General features: G+C 40.5%; 1 protein-coding gene across 2 annotated transcripts in view; it reads left to right on the plus strand.

The window, feature by feature from the left end:
- Positions 1-15748, plus strand: part of PRKG1 (protein kinase cGMP-dependent 1) — a 1214718-nt gene that overhangs the window by 851410 nt on the left and 347560 nt on the right. For both annotated transcript variants that reach the window (XM_032430422.1, XM_032430421.1), the window contains exon 5: positions 7081-7144. In XM_032430422.1, coding sequence (XP_032286313.1) covers positions 7081-7144 — 64 coding nt within the window. The remainder of the gene's footprint in view (positions 1-7080; positions 7145-15748) is intronic.

Below are 15748 nucleotides of genomic sequence, written 5' to 3' on the forward strand. Positions count from 1 at the left end.
TCTCTACTTGTAATTAAAAGGGAATTTAGTAAAAACAACTATCTTATGGTATCCATAATTTTTATCATATTTTCCTTGTAATAGTATCCTGTGGGTATTCCATGTTTTACATGGTCTTCATCAATAAATCACTTTTCATCGCTTTTAATACATCAGTGGTTCCCCAACTTACGTGGGTTATATCTATCAATATTGACCGTATGAGGAGTTAAAAATGAGAATATCTAAAAATACTAATTCATTTAAACACGCCAAAAATAAACATTATATGTTAACATAAAGAGCCGATTTTTAATAAAGATGACTCTATCTTCCCAAAACAAACAAAACTTAGTAAAATTAGGAGTTTGAGTTTACGTTTTTGCCAATCTCAGTATCTGGCTTAGTGGAAGAGCTTCTCCTACTTGCCTCTGTATTCAGTCTGTTCAATTTCTCTTATTTTTGTTGAAGTATATAAAAAGATCATTCCCAGAGAGAGATGTAGTAGGAAAAGGGAGAAGCAGGCTAATGGCCTTTTCAGATAATTTTGGACATTCTTATTTGGTACTACAGCACAACCCAACAACTGGTACTTTATTAAAGGTTAATTGCAATATGGACTATGAAACAGTACCTACATTAAGATCCATTGATCCATCTTGTACTTTGAATAGATCTTTCCCCATGCGTGATTTTATAAAACCATTCATCGATCATCTGAAAAATACTGGTTCACTGAGTTATGTAGAATTTCCAATAAAAAAAGACTCCCATTTGTTAATATCCACCTATCCCTGATGATCTCATCAGAAAAGTCTTCAAGAATCGGAAAGCTGTTAAGCCCAAAATGGCAGATAAAAGTTGTCTGAAGTTTTAATTTTCATTTGAGAATTCACATTTTATCATTGGCAACAAATACTGCTAGGTTTTTGTTTTTTTGGTTTTTTTCTTTTTTGAAGTCACAGGCTCACTTCGTTCTTTTTTGAAAAATTGTCTGCCAGATCCTCAAGTCTGAATAACCACAGTTGGTTGGTCATTGCCAAGTAAAAATGATGTTCCATATAAAAAGTGGAACTCTTCAGCTTGCAACTCCAACAGTTATGCAAGTGATTTTCCCTGAGACAGCCGTCATGCTTCAGTAGTCCCAGAAGGGCTGTAAGTGGACTTGCCAGTTTGTCACAGTATTCATAAGATGCATATTCAAGCGTTGAAACGTAATACAATGAATAACTTTTACTGTTGCATCGAAAATGTTTGAAAGTAACCCTGGCATTTTATTTAACTTTTAACTGTAAGTGGTGTTGAAGAATAGATTGGCACCTGGTGCAGTTTGGTGTTGCTGCCTTAATTGCTGCCAAGGGGCCACCACTGCTCCTGTACCATCGGTGCAAATATCAGCATCGCTGTGCCGGGGTAAACCATCGACATGGACCGTTATTCCACATGGAACAGCCAGTACTGCGGGTGTCTGTTGCCAAGCATTCATATAAAAGATGATCTTCTTTGATGATTAGTTGGTTCTGATATCAGATAACCACAAACAAAAGAGTAAGTCTAGCCATGGCTGTAGATGCATCCATTTGTAAGGCAAAAGTACATTTCTGTAAAGAAGATCTTAACTCATTTTTGTGCCTACAGCTTAGTCTTTAATGCAAGAAGATACTGTATCATTGGAAGGAGACAGTGCAATGCTTTCTTGTACTGACGTCATCCAGCAGGCATGGAACGAAGAAAAGTCTGCATGTCTTCAGGGGTCTCTGAGCTGTCCTGGGGGTCTTTCCAGTCAGGGCTCACCTGATGGTGACTCACCCTGTAAAATGCTCCCCTTCCTATTTGAAAAGCAGTACCAAACCATTTTTGTTTCTTAAAAACTTCATCATGCCTACATTTAAAAGCTCAATTTCCTTTTCCTTGAATTGTCAATGATTGGGCTCAAAATGACATCAAAACTGGCATGGTAAGGTTATTTTTAAAAGATCCCATTGTGTAAGACAATAAGGTAAATTGTAATGCTGAGGGGGAAAGTAGATTTTGTCATATTTTTCTCATTTATAGTGTCTCCAAATTTCTTTGGACAAGATTTATCCCATCCATGAGTCAGAAAATTCTCTGATGTGTCCTTTTTTATATTTTTCAGTGTCTTTAGGCTTAGAAAATGACAGATGTAGCTTGAGGAGTCTTCAGATATCCCCTTTCAAAGTCAGTGATCCATCCCTAAAAATGAACAAAAAGATAATAAACTTTCTTTTATTAAATTCTTAATACTAATAATTACAAAATTCTAAAATTATAACATCATTAGATAACATTTTAAAAGTTAGAAATGTTTTTGAAGAAAAAAATATAAAACTCTTATTGCAACACAAGATATCCAAATGTATTTTCTTCTGTTTTTTTTTTTTTTCCACTTTGACATAGCAATGTATATCAAGTCTGAATAACCGTAGTTATTCAGGAGTTCAAAACAATGATATTGGATGATAAAGAGGTTACATGTGTGAAAAATGTCTAGTAAGAGCACAGAATTACTGAAATTATACTGAGTTAATTTCTGCAAACAGCACACATATCCTAAACCTACAAACTACCTTAAAAATTTCTAGGAAACACAAGAGCATACAGGCATATATCCATATATATAACATAAATCCATTTTTATATATGGCATAAATCCATATATATATTTGTGTGTATATATATATTTTATATATATATAAAATCCAAGCATATATATCAAAATGATGATATCATCACCATATGTCATAGTCGCTGGGGGATTCTATGGTACACATGTGAAAAATAAGGTGAAAAAGGCAAATTACAACTTAGACTATTTGCTTTGACTTTGAGGAACCCCTTGAAAAGGTCTAGGATCAGATCACCTTTCAAGAACTGCTGCTGTGTACCATTATGTTATTCTCTGTGTATTCCAATTTCATTGACACATGGCTGAAATACAATTCTTTGTACTTGGATTTCCTCTCCCCTCTGTTAGTTGTGGCTTTCGAATAGTAGATTAGCAGAATTAAAATCACTAAGACAAATTCAGAATGTGGGACATCCAATAAGACAGTGGTCCCAATGTCTTCAAAATGTCAATGCCATAGGGGAAAGGTGGAAGGATCTTGTAGAATAGGAGACTAGAGGAATATAACAGCCAAAAGCAATGTGTACAATCTTACTGGATCCTGGTTTGAGAAGAAAAAAAAACAGGAAAGACATTTTTGAACAATAAGTAATATTTGAATACGAAGCAGATACTAGATGATATACAGAATTGAAGTTGATTTTCTTATGTATAATGTATTATAGTTATTTAGGAACATGTTCTTATTTTAGGAGATGTATGCTGAAGATTAGGGGTGAGGCAGTATCTGCAACTTGCAAGTATTTCATCAAAATATCTCTAAGCCTGTTTATCACTACACACATAGAAAAATAGACGAACTGAAGGTGGAGAAAACAAAGATGGCCAATGGTAACTTACAGCTGCAAATCTAGATGGTAGGGATACAGGTGATTCTTGAACTATTCTTTCAGCCTTTCAATTTGTTCAACTTTTTTCATAGTAAAAAGGTGGTTAATAAATCACATATTCTTAATATTATTCATATCCAAATCATTATCTAAAAGAATATGGAACTAGTTTGAAAGTTGCATGAAGCATTTGCTAATGCTTTCACTGTAAACCATGCAGTTCGGTGGGTAAGTGATGAGCTCCACATGATTTTCATCCTTTCTTCACCTATGTTGAGAGCTGTGACCTCAGGCAAACTCTCAAGGTTGCACTTGTCAAATCTGTGAAATGGGTGACACTGACAGTGGTTATTTCAGAAGGTGGATGTAAAACTAACCTTTATGTTCTCTATAAAATCCATAGCCCAGTGCCTGGCAAATAGAAAGCACCCATATCTCACCTTCTATTATTGTCATTGCAAATTCCAAGTCCTTATTTCATTCAATTAGAAAAGCCAGTGGTGGAGTGCCTGGGTGATGCAGTCCGTTAAGCATCCGACTCTTAGTTTCGGCTCAGGTCATGATCTTGGGGTCATGAGATCGAGCCCTGTGTCGGGCTCCGTGCTCAGTGGGGAGTCTACTTAAGATTCTCCCTCTGCCCCTTCTGTTCTTCCCTCCCTCTCTCTCTTTCTCTCTCTCAAATAAATAAATCTTAAAAAAAAAGCCAATGGCAAAGCTCTACACATATTAAATCATCTCTATTACATTACATTCAAATGCATTCTGTAACTTCAGGCCTATTGAAAGTCCTTAGGGAGCAAAATGTTTTAATAGATATGTAAGAATTACTTGTAATTAGTATGCAAATTATTATAATAAATTATTTTTTATATAAATTAAAATATTCTCCTCTACCATTGAGACGTGCTCTGGAAGTTTGTCCTGATAATTATTTTGCTTTAAGTTTTCTAAATCATAAACAACTTCATCTTGAATTATATGTCCAAATTAGTGGAGTCTAAATGTCTTTTGATGTATTTGGGGGAAATTTAACTAACGTATTTCATGGGTAGAATTCCAAATTATGAGTATTCTAAATTGTTCTTGGTGTTCAAGCTACTGGTGACCAGTAATTCTTAGAAAGCAAATTATATGAGAGACCTTATGTAGTGTTGGCAGTAATAAATATCTTAAGATTTTAAAGATGGCTACAAAAGTGTTTTCAGAGCAATTTATTAAAGTGAAACTATTTTTTAATTGCTTTCCATTTTTTTAAATCTAGAAGTTCTCCAGTTGTTACTGATAATTTTTTACAATGTTTCTTCTTAAAAATCACCCTTACTTTTTGTTGGTAACAAATGCTGCCAAAGGCTGTGAGACATTTAAGTTGGAGAAGATCATAAGTATACAATGGAATATTATTCAGGCATGAGAAGGAAGGAAATTCCGCAGTTTGCATTTGCAACACAGATGGAACTTGAAGGCATTATGGGAAGTCAAACAAGCCAGACTGAGAAAGACAAATAGATTGTATCCTATATATGTGGAACCTAAATAAAAGTCAAGCTCATAGAAACATCTAGCAGAAAAGTGGGGGGGGGGCAGGCTGGAGGGTGGAGGAAACAGGAAGAGGCTAGTAAAAGAATACAAACTTTCAGCTATGGTTTAGGATGAATAAGGTCTATATCTCATGTGTAGTATGGTGATGATGACCAGTAGCACTGTGAAATGTGCTAAAGGAGGACAACTGGAATGTTTTCAACCAAAAAAAAAAAAAAAAAATATGTGAGGTGCTAGTGGTGTTAATTAACTAGATGGGAGGAGACCTTTACAATGTATATCAGATCATCACGATGTACACTTTCAATATCTTCTAATTTTATTTGTCAATTATACCTCAAAGCTGGGGGGGGAAGTAAAATTATAAAAGATAATTTAAAGTGCCCTCCTAAAACTTAATGTTTCTGTTTCCATTTAGTATATTACGTAGTCAAGCAAATATTAATTTTTTTTCTCATGGATAAGAAAGAACTCTCAGAAACATGGAAGTATTTATGGTATGACTTGGCATAGACATAGCCCATGTTGAAATAAATGGTGGAGCCTAGAAGTAATAGGCCTGTCTAAAGAAGGGGGCCAATTAAAATGAACAGAGAAAAACTCAGTCGTGATTTGTGTTTTTCACAAATACCCACTGGGATGAAAGCATTCTAATTATTCTTAGATCTTAGGAGACACTGAGATAGAGCTCATTAGAAGAACAAGGAAGGGCTAGATTTTTCAACCTGCATTACTTGTGACAACAGCTTCTGTCTTCCTCACTTTCTGTGATAAGTTCCATCCAGCTGCTGAAATACACTGCCTTCTGGAAATTAAAACCCATGCGACTAAGACCACAGCAGTAAATCTGGTGGAACAGATGGTCCCGGGTGAATTGTTCTACCTCTGCATAAAACCCTGGGATTTTATCAATAGGCTTTACACTAAGTAATAGGAATCAGAGTGACAAATTAACAGTAAAACTTCCGTGCTTATATCCAAACAGTATGCTATGGCTTCTTTCATTGTATCGTTCCAATCAAGCTGGAATTATTCGCTAAGTCAAATATCAGATATGCAAATGTATATGCGCTCATTTAGTGTCCTCTCTCTATTCAAGCAGTGAGATGGGATTAAATGGGAATTTAGTTCTATATCCCAGGTAGATTTTCCAGGGGAGCTTCAAAAATTACATGTTGATAAGTGTTTTTATTTCTTTTAAGTTCATTACTATTTCACATCTAAAAGAACTCATGGGTTTGTGCATTTAGCATCACTCCGTATTTTCATTTGCTGGTCAGTGGGGGACAATAAGAGGAAGGGAGAAGAACTAATAATTTTCCTGGTCTACTGACTCTGGCTCTTTTCTCCACCCTGTCTGATCTGATCCTTCTCATTGTCCCAGGAAGCATTCACACATCTACACTTTCATAACTTTATTCAACGTCCTCTATTGAGTTATTTGTTAATGATGGAAAACACAGGGGTCGAACAAGACCGATAAATAGTTCTTATTTTTGTGGAGTTTAAATTCTAGCAGGGAGAACACCCAGGAAAAAAATATCTGATTAAGTGTCTAATGACTGTTATAGCAAGCGATAAAGGAGTTCATGCTGGGAGAACCTGACCTAGCTGGAGGGGGTTGGGGAGAGAGGAAGCTTCCAAGGTTGCTGGATGAATGTTTGAAGGTCTGAGTGTATCATTGATCAAGCTGTGGCCTAAAGAATGAGCAGGAGTTGGCCTGTAGAAGGACTTTGTGCCCATGTGTGTGAGTGCGTGTGTGTGTGTGTGTGTGCGTGCGTGCACGCGTGTATAGAGGGACCCAGAGAGGCAGATGGAAGAGGAGGGAATCTGGTGACAGACTGATAGGGGAGAAGGTGGTTTTTCTCCCCATTATAGCTGAGGCATTTGCAGTCCCACAGTTAATTATGTGTGGGATTTGAACTCAGTTCTGTTCAGCCTCCAAGTTCTTTCTAGTACAACACGCCTTTTCCCTGTTGGCCATCAAATCATGCTTAAGTTCCTGCTTTGATCCTTATGCATTTGCATGTTGCTGCCTTGTTTGTGAAAGAAAGTTGCTTCAGCAACATCTGTTTTGTTTTTCAGTGTCCCAACATTCCAGAGCCTTCCTGAAGAGATCCTCAGTAAGCTTGCCGATGTCCTTGAAGAGGTAATTGTTTGTCCTTGAACTTTTTGAGGTGGGACATAGCCCAGCATGGCAGTGTGATGAGGAGTCATGCACTGCAGAAACCTTGTAAATATTTTTAAGCTCCGGGATGAGCTCTCTACTTGGCTTCCAATAAGAAGCAGCTCGGCACATCTGTCATTTATCCACAGTTAGAAATGTGCAAATCAACTGAGCTACAGAGGGAGGGAAACCTCCCTGTGGCAAATAGAATGTGACTTTGACATCCAAGAATGGGAGGCAGTGTATTTCTCTGATTACAGTCGGTGTAAACCAGGATTGCGTGAGTTACCAGGAACTCTGAAGCTTTAGATGAGCCAATTTACATCAGGGCTTAGGAGTTGCGTACTGTTGTAGTAGTGTATGAGTGTATTTGAAACACAGTAGTTGTGTGCCTGCATGTGGAAAGGTCACTGTTCATTCTTACTCTCTGAACCTGTGGAGCCCAGGCGGACTCTTGAGTGAGCTTGAAAGGATAGGGTCTCTCGTGCCTATAGAGCCTGGGAAGGAGGGGTATCAGGCCGCACGTGCGGGTCGGTGGGGTGATGGGGGGGTGATAGGAGCTGGAGGAAACCCCAGTGATCCAGAAAGCAAGGCTATCAGCTGAGAATGAGGAGGGGGCAGAGGTATGAGAGGTTTGGGGGCAGAGGAGAAGGCAGGAGAAAACGAAGGTGTGTTTGAACTAGAACAGCGTGATGGCCAGGTGTCCTCCGCCCCACTGGATGTTAGCCATCCCGAGTCTTAATTAAACAGGCAAGGAAGAACTCATTCAAGACTTGTGATAGGGGCAGAGATCAAGCTCGACTCTGCTGGAACAAAAAGTGGCAGGATTTTTAAGTGCGGGGCTGAGCTAGTGGAGAAGAATGTGGTGGGGGCCCTCCCAGGGGAGGTAGGGCAGTGTGGTGAGGTCATTTGCGTTTGCTCATCATCCTTCCGGAAGTCAGGGTCCCACCCTCCCATAGCCATGTGGATGGGTGTTTGGCCAGGGAACCAGGAGTGGCGGAGGGAGAGAATGGGGAGCAGGTGAAGGAAGGATGGTGGAGGCTGACCACCACCCCCCCCCCCACCGCTAGTTCAGTGGGCCGAGGAGGGGGAGGCACTCGGGGAGGAGTGGGGCCAAGGACGGATGGTGCATCAGGGGGTTTGTGTCCCGAAAGCTGAAGAATTGTGGGAGTGGCGCATTAACAGGAGTGAGTCGGAAAGCTACTGAAAATGTTTTCCTCTCTGGCTCCTGACTCTTCTGGTCATTCTCCGATCCCTGGAACCTGAGAAGTGCCTATATACATATTCTTAGTTCCATGCCTATGGAAGGGAGCTCCCCTATGGTTTGTTGGTATCTCTCGTCAACTATGTGAACACACAGTAAAGCAGAGGTCACATTTGATTCCTAGGTTCAAGTGTAAAGAATTCATGAGAAAAAAGACTGGCTGCATTTCTTTCTGAATGCCCTAACCCCTCTACCTACAGCCTCTCGGGGTATAAAACAGCTTTTCTCAGTTCTTTCAGTTTTTGCTTTCCTTGCTGAATACACTGAAGGCCTCTCTGATGACCTTTCTCTTTTTAAACAAAGCAAACTAAAAGTATACACTTACTAGACCCAATCAAGCCCTTCAAAAAAGAAAAAAAAAATCCTTCAATCATGTTCTTTCTTTTTCACAGCTGTGGAAGGATTTGTATGTTCTGCAAAACAATAGCTATGGCTCTAGAATAATTCTGAATAATAATAATAATTCTAGAAATAGGTTTGCACGGTATGTCAGATTTTCTTATCAAAAGATGCCTTAATTTACGTTTGGATGGTGTGAGCCTTAGCACAGCCCACACCCACGCTGCCTGGGAAGGAAATGCGTGATTAAGTGCCCACATATTTGTTTTGAGGGTACAGAAATGAAGTTAACAGACAAAATGCAAAGTAGACCTATAAATAGACTCCCCAATGCATGAAAAGTCTTCGACTCAAGTTGAATCAACAAGCACAGGGAGAAATTAGATTAAATTATGTATCAGTTGGAGTGAAACAAATTTGGAAGAACAAAAGCAATACCAGTGTCACATAACATTAAAGGGAAATGTGCTTGCATAATAAGTGAGCTGTCTTTCTTGCTGCAAATATCCACAAGATGAAAGAAGCCCAGATTACCTTGAAAGAAAAGCAATATTATTATAGCATTCAACAGAGAAGTTGCAGCCTTGTTTGTTGGACAAATATTTATGGAGCACCTGCCACGTGCCAGGAATTGTTCCAAGCTCGGGGGATTCAGGGCTGTTCTCCCTTAGCGGAAGTTCCAGCAGAGGGTACAGATAAGCAGTAAGGAGGGAAACTAGCCTTGAGGGATGAGGCCACCCTGGACCAGGTTACCAAGGAAGGACCTCTCTGAGGAGGTGATGTTCAAGCTGAGATCTAAGTGCAGATACAAGATGCCATGCATGCGGGGCAGAGGGGAGGCAGTCACTGGTCCTGAAACGGGGGTGGGGGGGGGGGGGGGGGGGGGGGTGGGGTGGGGGAGGGGGGGGGGGAGGAGGAGAGAGAGGGGGGGGGGGGGGGGGGGGGGGGGGAGAGGAGAGGTTTCCTGTCCTTAAGGAACAGAAAGAATATTAAAGACTTGGGATGGGGGGAGGTAGGGACGGAGAGAGCTATCAAGTGTCACAGGTAGAAGAATGAGAACAGTGTCACTGATGGGGTGTCTCAGGAGGTCCTTGAGGACACCTGTGGGATACTTGGGGTATCCTCTTCTGTAGGTGAAAGAGAAGCCCCATGTGAGTCATTTCTGCTGCCCCTGCCCCAGCCTGCTCCAACCCTTCTGTGATTTCTAGCGCGGACATACCCACTTGTGTGTTCCTCCCCATGGGTTTCTGAATCAGAAACTAATACCCTTACTCCAAGTATAGCAACTTACTGCCCCTTTCTTCTTTCCTTTTATATCACATAGTAGAAAAATTTCCTTTGTGTATTGAATCTCTCTTGCCTTATTTTAGGGACCTATAAATGTTCTCTCTAGGTCTTTTGAGAAGTTGTTTGTGGGCGTAGGTTCTTGGCGAAAGGCTGTCTGGATGAATCACAATAATCCCAACATTTTCCCAGGTTGTGTTTTGCAAGACAGGTTGAAATAATTTACATGGCTTTCTAATTATTTACATTCATTATCACCATAGTATGCTCTTGTCATCCCACGGACTCAAACTAAGTCCTAATACATACCAGCTTATTTTAGGTGCTCCAAATATGGTTTGATAGAGAAGCCATTTTATTGTTTGTAAAATAAGTTAGAAGAGGATTTTTAGGTGCATGTGGGGAATACCAAGCTCCTACTTTATAAACTGATTTCATTGACCTCTATTCTATCCCATATATTATGGCAAAAATATATACTTGAATTAATTAGTCAAGTGTTAGAATTTGTTTGTGAATCGAGGAAACACCTGTGGGTAAGTGAAAAGAACTGTGAAATTATAAGATAGGAGGTGATCTCTTCTTTCTTACTATAACAACATCACACACTTTCCTTCTTCCTTTATGTACACATGATTAGTCGTCTTGATGAATTACATTTTTCAAATGGATGGGACCATGCCTAGTTAATCTCCAACTGAGAAATAGTTCCCTTCAATGCTTACCTATCCAAGCACAATGGAGAATAAACCCCGTATCTAATATTCATTCAACTATCAGGACTGTGGTGACACCTTTAAATAAATTGACAAATAAAAACATTTCCTTATAGAGAAGATGAAAAATGATTAACCTGATACCCTACCGTAAAGAGTGTTCAAAATTACTTTGGTAGTAGTTATGCTTTCACCAATGAGGGCGAAAAAGTTTGGATAACTCAAGGAAAACTGTACTTCATGGAAAATGCCAGATTGAAGAGCAAATCAAGCCAACAATTTCACTTTTCACCACTTGGCATAGCATATTTTCCCTTTATGTGAATAGAAGTGGGGCATGGGTGCTATATTTAAATCTCTTGATTTTTAAATGGAAAATAAAGCATATCAAAACCACTTCTTTGCTTTTATTGAAATCTGCTTCATGGCCAATTTGCTCAATAAAAAAATTGGATTTGGTTGTCTTAGAATTAAAAATCCTCTTTGCTTCACTAGCTTTTTAAAGCTCTTTACCTTGGGGTCTACAGTTTCGTATGGTTGGATCTTGGGCAATCTGAGCCTATATAATGGGTTGTTCTGGTTTGTTTCCCTAGATGGTGCATTTATTTTGTTTTTGTTTTTATTTTTTTTTTATTGGGTACCTAGACTATCATGGCCCTGACAAGGTCTTAGACAAATAATAATCTTTGGACTTCTTGAAAAGTCAAAGTAAAAATCGAAAAAAAAAGGCAAGGATGAAACATTTTCAGTCCACCATTACTGTGATAATATGGTAGGAAGCAAATACCAGATTATACAGTCAAGGGAACATCGCTGGAGAAGGAGGTTAATGTAACAGAGCCCCTCCACCCCCTCCTTGCTGCAAGGCCCAGCAGGTGTGATGAGGTATCTCATTGTTCCTTGGTGGTACCCTGTCATGGTGACATCTTCTGAGATCCCTGTGCATCTCTCCAGTTGAGTAATGCAGGGAAAGTCCTGCATTTGATTGAGTTATTGGAGCACTCTATGAAGCTCTCTTTATACCTTTATAAACAGTCCAGGAGTCTTCAGGAAAAAAACTGATGGAGCAGACAGGAACACTTTAGTTCTTTTGAAATCTGTTGTTAGAATTAAACTTTTTCTTCCCTTCCTTTAGGCCTGGCTCTTGCTATTCAAAGCCAAGCTGGAGGGAATTCAAAGACCTGTTCTTTCTCAATTGCTTTGGCATAAAGGACTCTGAATTTGGAGATTGAATTGTTTAGTTCTCTCTGGCTTCTTCCCTTCTGTGAGGGAAATAGCTGCCTTTGAAGGGGGATGACATGGATGGGGTGTGTGTGTGTGTGTGTGTGTGTGTGTGTGTGTGTGTGTGTGTTGGCAGGATGTAGAGATTGGAAAGTAAAGACAAAACTCTGTTTAATATTAGTTTTTTCACATCTTATTTTATTATAGAAGGAAATAAGGAATGGGAAAAGGTTTTCACAAATCACGTGCAATAAAGGACTTGTATTCAGGGTCCTCCAGAGAAGCAGAACCAACAGGATGTGTATATTCTTTTTTTTTTTTTAAAGGTTTTATTTATTTATTTGTCAGAGAGAGAGAGCACACAAGCAGGGGGAGCGGCAGGCAGAGGGAGAGGGTGAAGCAGGCTCCCCACTGAGCAGGGAGCCTGATGGGGGCGCCATCACAGGACCCTGGGATCCTGACCTGAGCAGAAGGCAGATGCTTCACCGACAGCCCCCCAGGTGTCCCAGGATGTGTATATGTCAATAGAGATTTGTTCTAAGGGATTTGCCCATGAGACTGTGGAGGCTATAGCAAGTCCAGACTCTATAGGGCAGGCTGGCAGGCTGGAGCCTGAAGGAGTTTGTGTTGCAGTTCAAATCCATTGGCTGGCAGAATTCCTTCTTGGCAGGGGAGGTCAGTCTGTGGTCTATGAAGATCTTCAATTGATTGGATGAGGCCCACCCAATTATAAAGGGAGATCTACTTGACTCAAAGTCCACTGATTTAAATCTTATCCACAAAAAACACCCTCACTGACAAATCCAGAATTATGTTTGACCAAATACCTGGACACTGTGGCTAAGCTAAGTTGACACATAAAATTAACCATCAAAGGACTTGTATCTAGAGTATATAAAGAATACTTACAACTCAATAATAAACACAAAAGTAGTTCAATTTTAAAAGTAACACATGAGGAGTGCCTGGATGGCTCAGTCAGTTAATGGTCGGCTCTTTCTTTCGGCTCAGGTTATGATCTCAGGGTCATGAGATTGTGCCCTGAATGGTCGTGAGAGTTTGCCCTGCTCAGCAGGGGGTCTGCTTGAGGTTCTGTCTCTCCCTTTCCTTCTGCCCCTTGCCCTGCTCCTGTGCATGTGCGCGTGCCCTCTCTCTCTCTCTCTCTCTCAAAATAAATAAATCTTTAAAAGCAGCACATGAATAGACATTTCCCCAAAGGAGATATACAAAAGGCCACTAAGCACATGTAAAGATGTTCAACATTAATACTCATTAGGGAAATGAAAATCAAAGCCACGAAGTTATACCACTTCACACACACTTGGATGGCTAGAATAAAGAAAAGACAGGTGATAACAAATGTGGATGTGCAGAAATTAAAACTCTAGGGGCACCTGGGTGGCTCAGTCGTTAAGCGTCTGCCTTCGGCTCAGGTCATGATCCCAGGGTCCTGGGATCGAGCCCTGCATCGGGCTCCCTGCTCTGCGGGAAGCCTGCTTCTCCCTCTTCTCCCTGCTCATGCTCTCTCTTGCTATCTCTGTCTCTCTCTCTCAAATAAATAAAAATCTTAAAAAATAAATAAAAAAATAAAACTCTAATATATCACTGGTGGGGTTGTAAAATCATGTGGCTTCTTTGAAAATCTGGCAACACCTCAAAATGTGAAATGTAGGGTTACCATGTGATGTGTACATTCTACTCTTGCGTATTTTCTAAGAGAATTGAAAATAGATGTCCACACAAACACTTGGACATGAATGTCTTTTGCAACATTATTCCTAAGAGCCAAAATAGCAACAAAAATGTCCATGAATGGATAGATCAACTGTGGTGTACTCATACAATACAATGTTATTTGGTTATAAAAAGGAGCCAAGTACTGATCACACTGCCACATGGATGATCTTGAAAGCATTGTGGTAAGTAAAATGCCACACGTTGTATGATTCTATTTAAAGGAAATGTCTGTTCTGGACAAATTGTTTGTCTATTCTAGGCCAATCTATAGAAGCAATAAGTGAATTAGTGCTAGAACTGGGAGGATGAGGGGCCTCTTGTGAGTGACTCTCCAGAGTATGGGTCACTTTTCAGGGTGATGACAATATTCTGAAGTTAGATTTTGGTGATAGTTGCCTAAGTCTTTGACTATCCTGAAAACCATTGAATTGTATACTTTAAATGGGTGAATTTTATAATACATGAACTGTATCTTAATAAAGCTTTAAAATAGATTTAAAAGAAAAAAGAATAGAAGTATAGGCTGTGACGGTGTGGTGGAGTATGGACCATATTGCTGGAAACGATGTAAGACAACAATTGAAGTAACTTGGAAATTTGCCCTGGAGAAGACTTTGGCGGGGGAGAATATTGTCTTCCTTTTTAAGTCGACTGCATTGTCTCTGTTAAGAGGATGGGATGCTCAAGTCTCTAAAAACAGTGAGAATTTAGCAAACTAAGCCATCATTCGTGAATGTCTCACCTAGGAATGGGGCTAGCATCCCTTTCTGCCTTTTGTAGCATTGCCGTGGTCTTCAATTGTATAACGAACGTAAAATCTTTAAACCTGTAAACACATCATTTCAGATGCCACTAGCAGTGCTTACGGACCCCTTCCACATACTGGTACCTGTAGAAAATCTGTATCGTGCAGACACAGTGAGGTTAACAGATGAGCCTGCTCAGGGCTGTCGCGTATCTGGGCTGTCCTGAGTCCTGGGCTGTGGACCTGGAAGGCTGCACAGACACTGGTGAGGTCTGGGGACCTCTGCTGCTGTTAGAATCTTGGGTGAGAGTGGCAGGGTTCTGCTGCTGACCTCTAGGGGATAGAAGCTGGGATGATGCGGAGCATCCTAAGATGCACAGGACAGCTCTGCGACCAGTGTCCGGCCCCAAATGTCAGTAGGAGGTAGAAACTCGGCTGCAGTCCAAAGCTACAGCACACTTGGGAACTCTGCCAAAAGCATGATGGAAATAAACTAGGGTGATAGGATAGTGCCGGGGACGGGTGGAGGGCTTTAGCCGGGGTCCTTAGGAGAGTTAGCCCTGAAGAGGTGATGTCGAGTTGACAGCCATGCGAATGGCATGGGTGGCAAAAGAGAGTCCAAAATGGGAAGTATTAACAGAAATGGTACATTTTTGGAAAGCTGCAGTGCAGAAGACATTGAGGTAGGACGTTGTGGATCCTTACGTGTTGATTGGGTGTTCGAACGATACAGACTGTGCCACTTCTGCCTAGCTGTGACTCTGTCAGAACTGCCTGCTCAGCGAGCCTTTTGTGTTCCCAGCCTCCTCCGTGGCCCTTTCTCTCCCTACGGGCAGTTCCTTCTCCCCAACCTCCTAGAACGACGTAGCTATCAGTATGTGGAGGGCAGAAGTGCACGTTCATCGCTTTCATTGGTCTCCAGTTCTGTGAAGATTTCCCCGCTTTAGATTGTAAGCTCCTTAAAGGCAAGAACTTGGTATTTCTTTTCACTGGGTGCCTGGAAACAGCTGATAAAAACAGCAATGCCTTCCACTGACTGATGCTGATTGCAGCGCCAGACTGAGGTCTTCTGCAAAATGCCATCTGAGGTAAACACTATGAAAGCTCCGATTCCCAAGTTCTAGCTGGGGATCCGAAGCTCGGGCAATACAGCTAAGTAAACGAGGAGGTATGTTAACCCCCTCGGTCTGATGCTGGAATCCACACCGTTCCCAGCTATATACTGCCTTGCATTTTGGAAATTTGTGCACTGAAAGAAAAAGAAAAAAAGCTACTTGTCC

This window comes from Phoca vitulina, unplaced genomic scaffold (genome assembly GCF_004348235.1).
Source record: "Phoca vitulina isolate PV1807 unplaced genomic scaffold, GSC_HSeal_1.0 scaffold43, whole genome shotgun sequence".
NCBI lineage: Eukaryota > Metazoa > Chordata > Mammalia > Carnivora > Phocidae > Phoca > Phoca vitulina.